At 47.5% G+C, this 18,448-nt stretch overlaps 1 protein-coding gene across 2 annotated transcripts in view; it reads left to right on the forward strand.

Annotated features, from left to right (window-relative positions):
* Positions 1–18,448, forward strand: part of Lrrc20 (leucine rich repeat containing 20) — a 92,968-nt gene that overhangs the window by 59,753 nt on the left and 14,767 nt on the right. For both annotated transcript variants that reach the window (XM_051186775.1, XM_051186774.1), the window contains exon 4: positions 7,315–7,482. In XM_051186775.1, coding sequence (XP_051042732.1) covers positions 7,315–7,482 — 168 coding nt within the window. The remainder of the gene's footprint in view (positions 1–7,314; positions 7,483–18,448) is intronic.

Consider the following 18,448-nt stretch of genomic DNA (forward strand, 5'->3'; position numbering starts at 1 on the left):
TTCCAGATCGACCATAGAGGGTGTGTCTGCAAATGGTCAGACTCTTACACGCTAGTTCCTAGATTTAACAAATGAAGTGTAAGATACCCTTAAATGACTTTCAGGTTAGAAGTGACTAGGTTTCCAATGTAAATATACTCCATGAGATATAAGGTATAAAAGTAAATTAAAAAGTCATTTATTGGCTGGGCAGTGATGGTTCATGCCTTTAATCCCAGCACTTGGGAGACAGAGGCAGGTGGATCTCTGTGAGTTTGAAGCCAGCTTGGTCTCCAGAGTAAGTTCCAGCAAAGCCAGGGCAGTTACAGAGAGAAGCCCTGTCTTGAAAAACAAAATCATTATTTATCTGAAATTTGGCCTTAATTGGATGTGCTCCATTTTATCCTGAAACTCATATCCCAGTGCCCATAGAGACAGTTTAGTTCACTCTGCTCTTGTCCCCACCATTCCTGTACATGGGGAAGGGTTGAGCCAGGACACATAGGGAGACCCCCTCATTGGTCTGGAAGGATGTTACATGGACCCTGTTCCCGTGTTGCAGATTCCATCCTGTGCCAGGCCTGGGAGAATTTGGGGTTCATTGTCAAGTCATCCCCCAGCTTTTCACTTGTCCCTTCATTTCCTTATTAATTTATTTATTGTCATATAGTCCCTGTCTGTGCTGAGCACTGTGCTGGGTACACAACATGCATGACCACCACACTGCTTCTGAACCCAGCTCAAGGTTCACCAGACAGCACTGTCCCCTTTGCCAGACTCCACACTGCTTATGTAGCGGTGTGGGGTTGTAGCATTCCCACACAGCCCATTGTCCCTCACTCTGTCTGCTGGTCTCTCTGTCCTGCTGAAAGGATGGGCACTTCATGACCACTAGGTCGCTATTCCCCACAATGGAAGGATTGGTGGCTTGGTTACAATAGGGAGGTTGGAGCAAGGGGTAGTGTTTGGCCTAGGCTAAGAAAGCCAGTAGACACTGATACCAACTGGTGCCCTCAGTCCTTTAATGTGAGGTTCAGAGGAATCTTCGCCAAGGTGTGAGCTCTGGGCATGGCTGACATCAGTTAGGAGCCAGGAATGGGCTGATGCTCTTTGGCTCCACCACTGTCTATGGATAGGTCTTGGTGCCTTGGCAGAGGACCTCACACCCGCTCCCCATATAGGTACTCTCTTGATCTGGATGGAACAGCAGGCAAGACAGTCTCTGGTCATCCTGGATACTTCTAAACAATGTTACTGTCTTTGAAACAGACACAAGTATGATCTAGATAACTCCTGAGCAAGTGAGGGATGATGAAAACTAAAGCCACAGCCTTCATTTTCATGTCTGGAATCTTAAGTTTCCCGATTAGATGACTCCCACCTCTGCCATCCCTGTGCTGATTGATGGCAGAGCCATAGAGTTGTGAGGAAAGTGAGATTCCCCACCAATCATGAGCAATGCTGAGGTAGCCGAGGTGGTAGAAAGGATGTGGGATGAGGTCTCTGAGATCTTCAGAGAGCATTCCGAAGAGGTACAGAGGCAAGATGGAAGGATGGATGGACAGAAAGATGGATGGATGGATGGATGGACACACAGGTAGACACATACATACACATACAGAAGGCTATAGATAAGATAAATACAAAATACAAATATAGAAACAATGTATAGACACACATATATAGGAGCATAGCTGTGTAGATACACAGAGAAATAGATACCAACTAGATATATGCATAGGTAAAGGTAATCAAACACACACACACACACACACACACACACAGATACACACATATAGAGATGTGTGGATATGTGTTCTGGCTCCAAGGCAAGCTCCCAGAAGGCTTTCTTGTAATCTGCCTACAGGGACACATTTCTCATATTTCTGAACCATGCTGGGGCTGTGATAAGACTCAGGTGTGAATTGGTTTGACAAAGTCTATCTTTTTTTCCCTTAATAACAATTGTGATCCTGTCGGGAAATTAGAAGTAACAAAGAGGAGAGCTTCTCTCCCTGCCTCTGCAGCATGTGCAGAACTTGCCCTCCTTAGCGGTGTGTGTGTGTGTGTGTGTGTGTGTGTGTGTGTGTGTGTGTGTGTGCAACCATCTGTCTAGGGCACTGGGGCAGCAGTGGGTCTGAGACCCCTCACGTGGACACACGTGTGTGGGTGATATCATGGCTGTGATTTTTTTTTTTATTTTAACCAACTGTTGCAAACACCTGCTCCCATATGACTTGAGAGATGGTAGAACCCACTTGGCTCTCTTCCCAGATGCCATTAGGGGTACAGGAAAGGAGGTGACCAGTGGCCCCAGGAGTTCCAAGATTGTTTTTCATTCTGTGACTGGGAACATAAGCAAGCCTGCACTAACCATCTAACTCCTCATCCTCTCCACAATTCGCTCCTCCCTCCCTCTTTCCCTCCCTCCCTCCATTCACAGATTTTGTCTGCCTGGTTTTAATTGACTTCTTGCCCCATGCCAGGGGAGAGAGGCCCCTCTGCATTTCCTCCCATGCTATCCAGTGAATGGCTATACACCATGGGGTTCACAGACACAGTCTCTAGAGTCAGATATCCTGGGGTCAAAGTCAGTATGGGTGTGGTGCTGCACACAGTTAATCCCAGCACTCTGGAGGCAGAGGTATGTGGATCTCTGTTTGAGGCCAGCCTGGTCTACATATCAAGTTCCAGGCCAGATTCTAAGAAGCTTGTTAGGCTTTGCAGGCAGATGGGAGAAGACACAGCTGGACAACATGTTTCTGGAAAGTGGGTGCTTTGGGAAACATAATGCATAGAATCTGAGCAGCCTGAGAAAGTGGACTACCCTTACCTGCTCCTGAGAGCCTCCAGGTCAGCCATCCCTGGGAATGTCCTCCTCATCTTCCTCTCTGCTGTCACCTGCCTGGGGCATAGAGTTTTCATCTGTCATCAGTGTTCAGTGAGACGTGAACAATAGTACTTTTTTAATAGAAAGCAATCATAGGTTTTTCCCTTGCTTTTTGATAAAGGAACAAATCAATTTAAGGAAGAACTATGATGTATTTGGAATAGGAACTTAGCAGGATTGTAAGGGTGGGATTGAAATCCATTCACTTGTTCACTTGTTTACCTGCCCAGTATTCTCAGATACTCACTGTGTACTGGACCATTTGGATGTTATTGAATGTTCACTGTGGACTGCACTGTCGGGGAGACTTTTCTAGGACAGTTTCCATTCTCGAAGCAGGAGGCAGAGTGTGGACAAGCAAGTATGATTAGGAAATGGGAGATCTGTAGGGACAAGTCCTGAAGGGAAAGGACAGTGACCAAGGGGAGGGAGTCCCGCTTTAGATGGGGTGATGCTTGAGTGAAGACACAATCTCACATGAGGCTTGCAGCAGGACAAGGGCTTGCACATACATAGTAGAGGACATTTTAAGAAATAGGAACTAAGCCGGGCAATGGTGCCACACACCTTTAATCCCAGCACAAGGGAGGCAGAGGCAGGTGGATCTCTGTGAGTTCGAGGCCAGCCTGATCTACAAAGCTACACAGAGACACCCTGTCTCGAAAAACAACAAAAAAAAAAAAAAAAAAAAAAGAAAGAAAGAAAGAAAGAAAGAAAGAAAGAAAAAAAGAAAGAAAGGAAGAAGGAAGGAAGCAAGAGGAACTGAAGACTGCCCATAGCCAGCACCTTGGAAGCTGAGGCTGGAGGACCACACATTGTTTGAGGCTAGCCTGGTTTACATAGCAAGTTTCAGGCAGGTAGGACTACAAAGTGAAACCCTGTGTCCATATGTGGAGTGTGGGGCGCTAGAGTGGTAGTCAACTTGTAAAATATTTGTCTAGCATGCACAAAGCTCTTGGGTTTGATCCCCGACATCAAATATACATGAGGTATGGTAGTAATTCTAACACTTGGGAGGTCGAGGCAGAAGAATCAGGAGATCAAGGTCATATTCAGCTATCTAAGGAATTTGAGGCTAACCCTGGCTGCATGAGATCCCATCACCCCAAAAGAAACTGAGGGGAAGGAGGAAAAAAGGAAAGGAATGAAAGAGAGGAAAGGAAGGGAAAATAAAAGGAATCAATCAATCAATCAATCAATCAATCAATCAATGAGGACCCCAAGGCAGTAATCTGCTCAGCATTAGGAAATGCTATTTGGCCAGGGCACAGCGGGCTAGATGACTAGCATTATCCCCAACCCTGTAACTAGTAACCATTATCCAGATGCAGGGTTTGGGGGTTCTTATGAGACTTGGGATTCCAGATGCCTGATCTTCTGCCTGAGCCTCCTGGTGTTTTATGATTATTCATGAGCCTAGCTGCTAAAGGAGTCAATCTTTGGTTGCATGGAACAGGTCTTGAATTTGCTCATGGATTGGGGATGTTGCCAAAGATAGGACACTGGGAGGTACCACCTGACATCCCCTCCCCCTTACTCATTGGATATTTACTGAGTGACCACATAAGCCCTGAAGGAAGCTGGACATAGAAATGAAAAAGAATCACATACAGTTCCTGCCTTAGCATAATAGAGCAGAGGACTTACAGTGTGGCTAGAATTGTGTGTGTGTGTGTATGTATGTGTGTGTATGTGTGTGTGCATGCGTGCATGTGTGCGTGCATGTATCCAGAGGCCCTGCAGAAGGGAACAAGGTTCTGGATCCCTACTGTGGCAAACCCTAAGGTGGGCTGTAGGGATCTCAGCAGGCCATCAAACCAGGTCCACATCATAGGAACCCTCTGAGAACATGGAGCACAGAGGAAGAAGCTGGACTGGCTACAAAGATGGAGTGCTAGACTCTAGTTCTGGGGGAAGTGCTATAAAATAAATAGAAAGCTTTCTTTGGCTGCCTCTCCCATAGCTTGCCATGCTGCTTTTTATTTTGCTACTTAACATCAAGGAAAAATAAAGACAGGGTGAGTTATACAATTCATCTTTATGTCACACAAAACCTGCTTGAAGAGCAATTACAGGGGCAGTTAGCTCACAGGCAAAACCCTGGAATTAGACAACTTGAATTTTACTGCTAGCTTCTAGAGGTGCTGTGAGTGGGCCAAAGAGACTGGACTCCAGCCAGGCTCAGGTGGGTTAAAAGGAAAAAGGGAAGCAAGCCATTTTCTGCCCAGGACCACCCACGAAGCCAGATGCTGGTAAGTGCATGTTCAGGCAGCTGTTCTGCTCTTGGCAGATGCTAGACTACCACACTGGCCAGGTGTCCCCTTAACTGAGAGCCCCCAATTTTGAGCAGATAGACAACTCCAGCTCCCCTTCTTTAACCCTGGGGTGGGCAGTGTCAGTCCTGCCAAGATTCAGTCCCCAACTAGCCACCCAGGTGCACTACAGTACTGCAGCCCAAGGTCCCTGAGCAGGGGTGGGATGAGGGACAGCCATCAATTTCCAGTCTGAGACAACACAGGATAGTCACACCCGACTCTGATGTTCCCTATGGAAGGTGGAGGGCTGCATAAGTCTAAGCAAGACCTAACACAGGCCGGAAGGAGAGAAAGGGAAGCTGCAGACCTGCCAGAGAAGGAGGCAGGGTTACATGTGAAACCAGACATCACAACTCAGAGATGCTTATAAAGCAGTTGGAGAAAATGATGAAGACTTTCAAGGCTCTACATGGGAGCCAACCATGGTGGGACATGCCTGCAATCCCAGAACCTGGGAGGCTGAGGCAGGAAGGTCTTGACTTTGATCAAGTCTTAAACAGAAAATATGGCATATGGGCATTCCACTCCAAAGGAATGGGACTGTATGGGACTACATGGGTCACATGTCCACAAAGTTGGTGCTGGGTGGAAGAGCTGAGGGACATGATGTGACATTTCTGGGTCTCCACTTCCTTTGGGTCAAACAGGGAAGCAAGCTAGTGTAAGGTGGATGGTCTTCCTCCACAAGTGGCCACTCCAGAAGCACAGATCCTGTCCCCTCCATCTGTTGGTGCTTTCCCCTTGTGAACTGACACAGTCCTCCACATCTCCATGAGGCAGGCACCTACCAGCTCCTGTCTCTGGGGAGGAAAGTTGGATCTAAATGGGCAAAGTGACTAAGTCAGCTGGAGGAGGCCAGGCTGGAGTTCACACTCCAGCAGCAGCACTGCTTCCCCTCCATAGCCCTGTGCTGTGTTATAGCCCTCTTCGTCCTGCTTCCCTTTTCCCTCTTCTTACACAGGGCCCCTATGGGAGCCTCTTCTTTCCTTCCTTTCTGTACGGTACCATATTTTATTTAACGGTATTTCTGACAGTTACACTATAGCCACACAGTTAACATCTACCTTATAAGAATATTGTTTTTGTTTGTTTTTTGTTAAATAGAATAAGAGGCAGAGGCGTATATGAAATGGACATAGCTGAATAGGTCATCACAAAATAGAAGTCTCCTTCTGTGACAATCTCTCCCCCCACCATGACCTCCAAAAGGACACAGTCTAGACAGGAAGCCATTGAAGAGAACTCTTAAAAATTGTGATAGGGATGCTGAAATGTAGCTCTTCACAGTTGATGGCTTCAGGCAGGGATGCAGGTGAAGAAGTCAGTCTTCTTTAAGGGGCAGGTGACTGCAGGTTTTAACCTGCTGCAGTGAATATATGAGCAACACAAATTGGACTTAGTATTTCTTCTCTTTTTTTCCTTCCTTCTTTTGTTTATTTCTCTTCCTTTCTTGTTACTGTTGTTGAAACAGTGTGTAGTCCTGGCTGTCCTTGAACTCACTATGTAGACCAGGCTGACCTTGAACTCACAGAAATCAACTTGCCACTGCTTCTTGAATGCTGGGATTAGAAGCATGCACCACCACATCTGGCCCAGGAACCTTCTTTTCCTTGATGTTTTTCAGCTTCAGCTTCCGCCCTGGTCCATCTCTCTGTTCTGTCTGGACCTCCTCATAAGAGTCCTTTCCGCAGGTCAGGGGTCAGGTTCACAGTGACCACTGCAGGGGAGGAACCTACCCATGTGTGGTTGGTAGTGGCTGGGTGAGGAACCAAGCGCTCCTGCAGAGCTGGGCTGTCCTGAAGCAAAGGGCCTTGAGAAAAGTCGTGACCCTTTTGGTGCATATCCTGACACGTCCCACAAGGCCTGTCTGAAGGAGCTATCACACCTGGACCTTTGGCCCCGGCTTCTGTTAGGAGAGCCTCCTACAGGACCAAGTGGGTGTACCTCTGCTGGAATAATGGCAGAGGCCTGGGCAGTGGTGGGGGCAAATAGACCTGGAGCCATCCTCTTGGGGCCTTCCTGTGAGACAGGGCCATTCTCACTGTCCTGGCTGAGCACCGACAGCAATCCTGGTGGCCTCTGGGTAGGAACTCTTCCCTCACAACTTGTCCTTCTTCCCTCCTGTGGCAGAGCTCCACCTGGAAGGCAACCACCTCTATCACCTCCCCAACGAGGTCAGCAGCCTGCAGCACCTCAGGGCCATTGACCTGTCCCGGAACCAGTTTCGAGACTTCCCAGAGCAGTTGACCACCTTGCCTGAACTGGAGACTGTCAACCTGGAGGAAAATGAGATAGTGGGTGAGTGTGGCTACTGCTGTCTAGGGCGCTGCAGAGTGAGGAGTGCTGGGATTTGTTTTTTTTGTGGGCACAAGGGAGGCTTGACTTTGCTGTACCAGACAATGAGCCTGGGAAGATAACCACTGCACAGCTCTGCCACCTGCCAGATGTTAGCTCAGACACCCACCTCCATCAGTGGCCTGGGCTTTCCCCCATAGCACAGCCCTGAACTTCTCAGGACAGTGTGGGTCTCAAGCCCTGTGTCACTAGATCTTCATTTGCCACCCTAGGCCATCTCCAGTCCCTTTCAGCCATAAAACCCTTTACACTGAGCTCTACTTGAGTTGTCTGTCTTCACAGTAGGTAGCAGGGGCCATACACGGTCATGCTCAGAATCATCACTCAGGGCCCCCACCATGAGGAAGCGGCAGGCCAGTACCTCCTATAAATAGCAGCCCCCAGAGTGTAGTTTCTGTAAGGTTTCAAGTAAGCCCTCCCTCCTTTCAGTGCAGCGCCTCTCTGCCACACAGAACTCAGAACTGAGTGTCCTCTCCAGCTAGGAGCCTGATGTCCCCAGAGAGAGCAGATGCTCACTGGTCTCTTTGTGTCCTTATCTTCTTGGCTCTTAGCGCCATTGGCCCCATCTTACCCTTTCCCTGTGCCTCTATCATTACAGCTGTTCTAATGTCAGCCACGTTACCTCCAAACCCCTTCAATTCTGCTCTGGGTTTTCCTAAGTAGTTTTATGGTCCTTTATGCCACTTAATTAAAAGCAGTGACCTTTGGAGTGGTCTGGGCTGCAGCAGGGGAATGCCTTGGGCCCAATACTTGCCTTGTGTGGTAGTGAGTGAGTGCCTGAATATCTGGGATATTGTAGGCAAGATTTCTGACTTGGCCAGGTCGGGAGGAGGTGAAACCAGCTGACATTTTCAGGTCTAGGTCCATTTTGTTATTGTTTGTGTTCACATGTATGTGTTCACTTGTGTGTGTGTTTGTGTGTACACATGCACATGTTGGCTACACAGTGTATATAGAGGTCAGAGGACAACTTGCAGGAATTAGTTCTCTAGTTCTCTCCTTCTACCATGTACATATTGGAGATTGAACTCAGATCATTAGGCTTGGCAGCAAGTGACTTCCCCAACTGAGCCATCTCACTGGCCCCTGGATCTGTTCTTTGACTAATGAGAAAAATAAGTTCCTAAGCACTACAAGAGAGCATGAGATTGCATGGAGAGACTGCACAAGAACCTCAGCCCTGTGTCTCCCCAGCTGGTCTCAGAGAAGCCTTTGGCCACGGGCACTCCCAAAGCCTGGGATCCCTGAACAGTCTGGCCTGACTTGGCTCATTCCTCACTTGGTCCACTGTGCCATCTCTAAGCAGAAAGCTCACCCAGGGTGTCCTCTCACTTCAAGGTCTCCCTTCTGTGCCACCCATGTCACCCAAGCTGTGCTGAGCTCTGTCTCATATTCCCAGCTCTGCCTTCTCCGCTGCCTTTCACTGGCTCCGTACTTCCTCTGCCTGCAGCCGATCCAAGTCAGCTAGCCATCAGGCAAGGGCTCCCCAGGTCAGTGCCAAGGCCAGAGCTGAGCAGGTGGGCCAGCTCTCTGGATGAAAGTGATATGTGGTCAGTAGCCACTTGGATGTTACCCCAGAAGGTGGTCAGAGATGAGAAAAAAAGGGTCTCTCTTCCAAGCTTGGAATCAGACTAAACATCTGTGCTGACTGCAGCCCTTATTGTGACTGTCACCAAGTCAGGCAAGACCAGGGATCCAGACACTTCCATTATTCCTTTCCCTCAGTGTTGACAATGTCCCTCCGCAGAGCGGTGCCACAGCAAGGACAGGCCACTTTGGCTCACTGCAGCATACCTTTCTATGGAGTGACAGTAATAACCTGTCACATGTGCTTATGGCTTAGCAAGTCCATGAAACCTATCCTTGATTGACACATGGAGAAACTGAGGCTCAAAGAGGTCTTCCTAGCTTTTATCCAAGTTCCTATTGCACACTTGACCAGGTAAAAGTGACCTCGGTGCCTAGGCTGTTTCCTAGTCAGTTTAAGCCCTAGTCAGAGGCCATTGTGGGGAATAGAGATGCCAGGATGGAGAGGGAGTGATCTCTATCCAGCAAAGACCCCCGGTTGTCCCCCAAACAGCAGCTGTTCTAGAGGTGCCCTGTTAACCTCAGGTAGCCATCAGATTGCAGGCGAGTTGATTGTTCTCATCTGGAGAGAGGAAATGGACTGAGGCAGCCATCGTACCCTGCTGAGTTGCCCCAATTCTACTGCTCCCTGGTCCATTTCCAAATCAGTGGGAAGGCCACACTGCATCCTTCATAGCCCTTCTGGAGAGAGACAAGCCCTGGGGTAGGAGGGGGGCTGTTGCTGGTGAGCACAAGGACGAGTCCTTCAGTGTGAAAGAGCTTTGTGCTGCTTACGAGCTCCAGCTCATCTCCCATAGGTCCATAATTGTAGTCAGAGCTTGAGATGTCTTCAAAGTGACTTACTCCCTTTTAGAACTTGAAAATGGTGCTGGAAAAAGTAAAGCCAAATTTTTATGAGAAATGTCTTTAAAAAAAAAAAAAAACCTTTTGCCATGGATTTTTATTAATTTGTTTACTTATTTATTTTATGGGGGTTGAGCCATGAGCCCCAGTGCATATGAAGAGATCAGGGAACAATTTGCAGTAGTTGGTTCTCTCATGCCTGGCACGGTGGTGCACATCTTTAATCCTAGTGCTTGGGAGGCATAGGCAGGCAGATCTTTTGAGTTCGAGACCAGCCTGGTTTAACATAGTTTACAGTAACTCAGGCATCTCAAAGCTATTTCTGAGTTACTGTAAAGCTGTTACCCAGCAAGCAGAGTGAGCCCTGAACCAACTGTAAGTTTTTGGAGGGATACCTCCATTCCCATCCCAGAAGGGCCACCTATCTGGGCCCTGGAAGACTGACCTACCCTGTTTTTCCAGCTAGTGGTGTCATCTGATTCTACTCCACATTTCGGGCTGTTCTGGGGTGAGAGGGAAAGTGTATGGGATCCATTTCATGGAGAGAAAATGTCCTGGGCCCTCTGCAGGGCATGCCAATTGGGAGGAATAGGGGTACTTCCGTTTGCTTTCTGAGGCCCAGAGTGGGGTGCCACCTATCCTGAATGTCCTCAGGTGGCATGGCTATCAGCATGTGACTGCACTGCCTGTGCAGCAGTCTCTGGTCTATGACTCTGTTTCTCTGTGCTCTCCCTCTGTTGTAGCCGCCTGCCCTGCTACCCCATGGGCACTGCATGTAACATCCGCAATTCGCTGGCTAGAAAGCACAACTACAACACAGAGTAGGGATTTGGAAGCCTCAAAATGCCTGTAAAGTCCCGGGACCAAGTCAGGTTGATTATTTCAGTTGCAGGCTGTGATCCACCAGGGAGCTGTAATGGCAAATTAGTGGGTTGAAACCAGCAATTTTTTAATAGAGTATAAAATATCAGGGTACTTTGCATGAAGCATGGTAAGTTGTTACTTTGTGACTTTTAATTTTAGTTTTACTGTGTGTTTATTTAGGGTCATGGTGAAAAATTGTTTCTTAGCATGGTCATAATAAAAACTACCAAGGCTGTCAAGATATAATGTGCTTGTCAACCAAGCTGGTAAGAACCTGGCCACCTGAGTTTAATACTGGGAACCCACATGTAAGTAGAAGGAGAGGACCAACTTGACAAAATTTCCCTTGAAGCTGAGCATAGTGGCACATGCCTTTAGCTTCAGCATTTGGGAGGCAGAGACAGGTGGGTTCAAAGCCAGACTGATGTACATAGTAAGTTCTAGGACAGCCAGGGCTATGTAAAGAGACCCTGTCTGAAAACAAACAAAACAACAAAAAGTTGTCCTTTGGCCTCTTGGCACACATACACATAATACTATTGAATCAAATTTTTAAGAATTACTACTAATAATAAACTACCCAAAGATACTTCAGTAAGTTGTTCTACAAAGAAGTGAACCTCTGTTCTCAGCCAACCTAGCCACCAGTCCCTGCTGTCCAGTCCATGTTCCCAGCTGTAGCGTACAGCCTTGCCCTCTGTTGTCCTCTAACTCGCTCTGGTCTGTGTTTTTAATGCAGAGGACCTCTCATGTCTTAGTGCCCTCTTTGCCAGTGGCCAGATTCTCCAGGGTCTAAGCATCTGCTTCAGACAGACAGGAAGGGGAGCAGATGGAGGAGCCTCCCTCCCCATCCCTTGGTGCCTCCCATATTGATGGCAAGCTTTTTGATTTTGGGGAACAAGGCTGTTAGTTCTTGGGGGGGGGGTGTTTGTGGCTTAGGAGTATTTGTTCAGTGCCAGGCATGTTGGTGCACGGCTTTAATCCTAGCACTTGAGAGGCAGAAGCGGGTAAATTTCTGAGTTTGAGACCAGCCTAGTCTACAAAATGAGGTCCAGGACAGCCAGGGGTGTTACACAGAGAAACCCTGTCTTAAAAAACAAAACCAACCAAAGAAAAGAGTATTTGTCCAAATAATAATCACCTAAAAGTTTCTGGGGTATGATATGGTTCCTCTGTTTTCCAAACCAAAAAGTGGTAGTTGCCTCTTGGAATCCATAGTGGACAGGTGCCAGGACACTTGAGGTTACCAGCCCTACAGAGATGATCAAATCCCTTGCCCAGAGTGGAAAGCCTTAGTACAACCTACACATGGCCTCCAATGCATTCCGAGTCAACGTTCATTGTAATACCTAAGTGAGTGTAAATGCTGAGTGAATGGCTGTCACAGCACATTGTGTAGGGAATAATGACAAGAAAATTCTGCATGTGTACGATACAAACATGGTCCTTTTCCTCACTATTTTGGCTTGTGACCAGTTGACTTGTTGAGTGAAGAATATACAGGTCGGGAGGACTGAGTCTCTGTGTTAGTATTTATAAACAAAACTGCTTGAGGGAATAAAGTCTCCTGAGAGGCATGAGCTACTTGTCCTGATAGTGGGACTTGCAGATGTTAGTATGGACAAATACCAGCTACCCTGCTGGAAAGGACATAGCCACCAGGAGAGGGTGGATATGCTAGGGCCCAGAGTGGAGAGAACTCTGTAGAAGCAGGTGGCTGTCCATGTACTTTTAGGGAAGGGACTCCCAGAATGCCCCATAGAGGGCTTCTGAGGAGGTGAAGTGCTCAGTCTGACTGAACAGATGTGGGCCTGTGACAGGGTACCAGTTCCATGAGGAAGAGTCAGCTTTCCCATATCAGGAACCTACTTGTGGGTCTCGGATCGGAGGGAGCAAGCACAGCAGAAACACATCCTCACTTGGTGAGTGTTTGCTCCTGCCTGGCAGTTCAGTGCTGGAACATGTGGGGGTGAGGAGGAAATCACATGTTTCAACAACTTCATTTTGTTAAGCAGGAGGCTCCAAGTTAAGTGAGAATTTGGCTTTCCAAGACCCTCAATTCTCTTGTTGTTTTGCACCCACGTTGTTCCAGAGAGCAAAGGATCATAGGCAAATCCATGCTGTTGAAGACTTGATAAATAGCTAGGCACGATGGCATGCCTATAATTCCAGCACTTGGTAGGTAGACATTAGATCAGGAGTTCAAGGCCAGCCTCAGCTACATGATGAATTCCAGGCCACCTTGAACTACAGGAGACCCTGTCTCCATTCCCTCACACGCACAAAAATAATTTAACAAACAAAAACTGGGCTACAGTTTAGTGGCAGAATGTTTGCCTGGTGTGTGAGACCTGAATTAAGAATTCAGTCCCTCAGAACTGCAAGTTCCTTCACCTGCGGTGCCAGCTGGTTTTTATGTCAACTTGATACAAGCTAGAGTCACCGAAGAGGAAGGAACCTTAATTGAGAAATTGCCTTCATAAGATCTGGACGTAGTCAAACTTGTTAGGCATTTTCTCAATTAGTGATTGATGTAGAAGGATACAGCCCACTGTGAGTGTGTCTACCCCTGGGCAGGTGGTCTTGGGTTCTATAAGAAAGCAGGCCACACAAGCCATGGAGAACAAGCCAGGTAGCAGCACCCCTCCATGGCCTCTGCATCAGTTCCTGCCTCTGGGTTCCTGCCCTGTTTGTGTTTCTGTCCTGGCTTCCTTTGATGGTGAACAGTGATGTGGAAGTGTGAGGCAAATACACCCTTCCCTCCCAGGTTGATTTGATTATGATGTTTCATACAGCACCTACTGAGTCATCTCAGCTTTTCCCAGCCCTCATTCCACCTGTTTTTGAAGCAAGGTCTCTCAGTACTCTGGAAGTAGGCTAGTCTGGCTGTCTCTACCTCCCCAACACTGGGATTAGTGTGTAGAGGGGTCGCACTAGAGAGAAGGCTCAGTGGGAGAGCACTAGCTGTTCTCCCAGAGCGCCCAGGTTTGATTCTCAGCATCCACGTGACAGCTCACAAACTTCAAGTCCGGTTCCAGGAAACTGATGCCCCCTTCTGACCTTCACAGGCATTGCATGCAGGTGTCGCACAGACAAGTGTGTAGGCAAAATACCCTGAGAGATGTAATAAAAATAAGTATAAAGCCGGGTGTTGGTGGCATACGCCTTTAATCCCAGCACTCAGGAGGCAGAGGCAGGCAGATCTCCGTGAATTTGAGGCCAGCCTGGTCTATAGAGCAAGTTCCAGGACAGGCTCCAAAGCCATACAGAGAAATCCTGTCTTGAAAAACCAATAAATAAATAAAATTAAAGGCTGGGCAGTGGTGGCGCATTCCTTTAATCCCAGAACTCGGGAGGCAGAGGCAGAGGCTGTATTTTTAAAAACAACAGTAAAAACAAGTATGCCGGCTCTAGGGGTTGTCCCCAGGACCTCATGCTTGAAAGAAAAGTGCTCAATCATCTGGCCCACAGCTTCCTGCCTGTCACTTAATAGTGGTGGAAAGGAAGCTGAATGTGGAGTAGGGACCTGGAAGTCTGTGTTTGGGTCCTGGTTTTGCCATTTACACTGTGAAGTCATTGAACTAAAGACAGAGACTCCGTTTTCTCATCCTTATCCTTACAGCCCCTCTTAAACTTATGGACATTTGGGCCAACAAGATGACTCAGCAGACAGAAGCTCTTGTCACCCAGGCTTGAGGACTGGAATTTGATCCCTGTGGCTCACACAGTGGAAGGCGAGGAACAGCTCTCCCAGGTTATCCCCCAATCTCCGCATGCTTACTCTCCTGCGCACAAACGTGTGGGTCTATACATGCACATAAAAGAAATGAATAAAAATGTTTAAGAAAAACAAGGAGCTGGAGAGCTGGCTCGGCCACCAACACCAGGTTCCTAGCATGTATGAGCCCCTAGGATTCAATCCCTGGTATTGGGAGGAAAATACACACCCAGGACAATGGTTGAACCCAGGCCCTTTTGCAAGGTCTTGTGTGGTCAGTGGGTGACAGTTGTACTGGGCAGGGCCCTGGGACTCCAAGACAGAACTCCACTCCCTGCTGTTGCTGTGGCATCGATTGCCAAACCTAGCTGCTGGCATTCAAGGGCGTATAGGTTTTCTTTTCAGGTTTGTTCAATGTGTGGGTGTCACCATTTCCTGCGGTGACTAGAACAATAGATGAAATGAGTTCATTGTGTGTCTCTGACAGGAAGGAATCTGTCATTCAAGCCACCACACATGGACTGTTAGAGTGGGGCCAAACCTCATTGAGTTGTCCAAGGTCACACAATGACCTTGCTGTAGCTGAAGATTAGAGTCAGGACAGAATGGCAGTCTATTGGTACCCATGTCATTTATATTTAAAGGGTTTCTTTCAGTTCTGGCTGGTAAATGATATCCCCTAGTTAATAAACCTCCTTCCCACCATGTGCCCCACCTGTTACCCCAGACACCTGTTTGGGAAGTACACATGGCTGAAACCACCAAGAGCACTTCAAGTCAAAAGGGTCTGTGGGAACTTGGATGTTTACAGATGCATCCTAGGCTATAGAATACACTTACAGAAGGGATTGAAAGCCAGGGAGAAGGCTCAGTCAGTAAAGTGCCGAGTGAAGGACCTGAGTTCAATCCCCAAAACTCACAGAGAAAAGGAAGCTGGGCATGGGCAGGTAAGCTGGCTCCTGGGGTAAAGGCACTTGATGCTGGGCCTGGTGACCTGAATGAGGTCTCACCAGATCGTGCCTTGGTGGAAGGAGACAACCAACTGCCGTATGTTGTCCTCTGACCATCACACACACACACACACACACACACACACACACACACACACACACACATGCAAGTTGGTCAGATAGATGTGTGTGCATGTAACCCCAGCATTGGGGAGCGGGGATAGGCAGGTCCCCAGTACTAGTCAGCCTGGATGCAGTTGGTTTATTTTTACTCTGCTACCCTGCTCTCAAATAAATGCATGGAGACTTATTCTTACTTGTCCAGCCTTAGCTTGGCTTGTTTCTAGCTAGCTTTTCTAACTTAATTTATCCCTTTTCTTTTTAAGTTCATTTTGCCTCTGGTCTTTTTTTTTTTTTTTTTAACCTTTATTCTCTGTGGCTGGCTGTGTGACTAGATGGCTAACCACCCCTGACATCCTCCTCGCTCTCTCCTATTTATTCTCTCTGCCTGGCAGCCCTGCCTATCTCTCTCCTTCCTAGCTGTTGGCAACTCAGCTCTTTATTAGACCAATCAGGTATTTTAGACAGGCAAAATAACAACTAAACAAACGCAACATAAAAGAATGCAACACAGCTTTGTGTCTTTAAACAAATGTTCCACAGCATAAATAAATGTAACAATCTTAAACTAATATTCCACAACACCTGGCATATTTGATGAGCCCCAGGCCAGTAAGAGATCTGCTTTTAAAACTAAGGTAATTAGCACCTAAAGAGCGACACAAGAGAGTGCCCTCTGGCCCCCTTATGTATACATGTATACCCAAACACACATATCATTGAAAAACAAAGGGGATTATAGATGGTGTCTTAGCATTTGAGAAGAGGGAGTGGTCATGGTGCCCCACTTTCAATCCTGGCAAAGATGTGGCCAGGCAGGGACCCTTAGTCTGGTATATAAAGGGCAAAACCAAACTCCGGCCTTTCCCTCTTGTCCCTGCATCTCCAAGCCTGCCTAGGGGGAGATGGAACTGTCTTTCTGGGTGTGGGGTTTGGAATTTCCCTGATTTTCCAGACTCAGCCCTGCCTGGTAGCTGTGCAGGAACATCCCAGGACCTGGGAAGGACAGTATGTCCTCCCAGGTGGTAGCTGCCTGTGTGCACAGTAGGCACGCTCCACTCCTCACGTAGCATCTGCAAAGCTCTATATTGTGTTTGTGGAATCAAACAGTTGGTGCAGGCAGGGGTTGTGCCAGCAATAGATCACTGGACTGACAGTACAGGGAGTACCTGCTGAGTCATCTCACCATTTCCCAGCCCTCACAGCACCCTGGCACAGCTCTGGAGTCAACAAACAGCATTTAGTACAAAGAAGTTATGGCCCAAGGGGAGAGAAGATCCTATTTGCAGCTCCACCCACAAGGGACTAGCAAGGCCATGTCTAGGCAAAATACCTTTCATAAACTTAGTCTTTGCCCAAATGGCATTATCCAAGATGGCCACTATGTGGTAAAGCCTTGATGAACAAAAACTTCCAGTTATCCAGGATACCATTGGTACTTTGCTGGTAGTGTACAGGTATATTTTTAAAGTTCTTTGACACTTGTTTAAACTGTAATTGAGCCTTGTGCAAGGCTCATTTGATAGAGTGCTTGCCTGGCTTGTACAAAGCCCTAGGTTTGATCCCTAGCAACTCGTAAACTAGGTATTTGTGACAGCCACCTGTAGTCCCAGCACTGGGCATCAGAAGGAGCATCAGAAATTCAAGGCTATCTTTGGTTAACTAGTGAGTTACCCACCAGTCTCCTGACACCTCCTACTTTTGGCTCTGCCTATAGTGCTAGGGAACTGTGCGATGGTCTAGGTCTTTAAGCCCATTGTTGCAAGGATTTCTACCCAGGGCAGAAGCAGCTTGTTGGGAGTCACAAACATGGGTCTAGGCAGGGTATGTTAACTCTGTGCCAGGCACTGAGCTGAGACTTAAAGAAAAACAAATCTCTCCATTCCTGTGGGGTTTGTGGCATCATGGGTTCCTAGTATCTGGTATTAACCAGTTTTCTAGTTCATGCTTACATGTTTTTCTAAGAGCTTCTCAAGGGTGCTCTCATTTAATCCCCATCATAACCTTGTGGAACAAAAAAAATGGTCATGCCATCCAGACAGAGCAAGGATTCTAACCCAAGCTCCCTCCTGTCACTCCTGCCAGCACTTTGCACAGGAATAGGAGTTTTCCTCCGACCTCTGGAGCAGAGAGCCCTGGAAAAGCTGTGTCCAAGCACAGAACTGTGCTTGAAAGAAAACTCCAGTGGAGTGGAAAGAGTATATAAGGTAGTCTCCAGAGGCACATCCTACCTGCTCAGTCAGTCCCACACAGGGAGGCAGCAGGGCGGGCAGCATCCCAGGATGGGCACACCCCACGAGTATCTACAGCAACTTCTTACGAATCCTCTTGGAGAGAGGAGGTGGTACTCACACTAGCTGTATGTTCTCATCATCCATTGAGCTTTTAAATAGGTCCAAGTCCAGATCACATCCTATGCCAATTAAATTAGAACCTTTGGTGATGGCATTCTGATCTGTGACATTTTAGAACTCTCTAGATGAGGCTGAGGAAATGGTTCAGTGGATAAAGCATTTACTGGGCAAGTGTGAGGGCCTGAGTTCCAAGCATCAGAGCCCATATAAAGCCAGACAGTTGTGCAGCACATCTGCAGAGATAGAAGTTGGAGACAGGAGAATTATAGAAACTCATTCATTCATTGGTGCATGTGTACACACACACAAATAAATAAATAAATAAATAAATAAAATAAAATAAAATGCTCCAGATGATTCCAGTGTGCAGGCAAGACTGGAGCTGAGCCTGACCAGAACCTTCCATCAATAAACACAATTCTGCCCCAGACTTAGGGTCTTTTCCACTTGGAAAAAAAACCAAGTAAACCCAG

Source organism: Phodopus roborovskii, unplaced genomic scaffold (assembly GCF_943737965.1).
Source record: "Phodopus roborovskii unplaced genomic scaffold, PHOROB, whole genome shotgun sequence".
NCBI classification, from domain to species: Eukaryota; Metazoa; Chordata; class Mammalia; order Rodentia; family Cricetidae; genus Phodopus; species Phodopus roborovskii.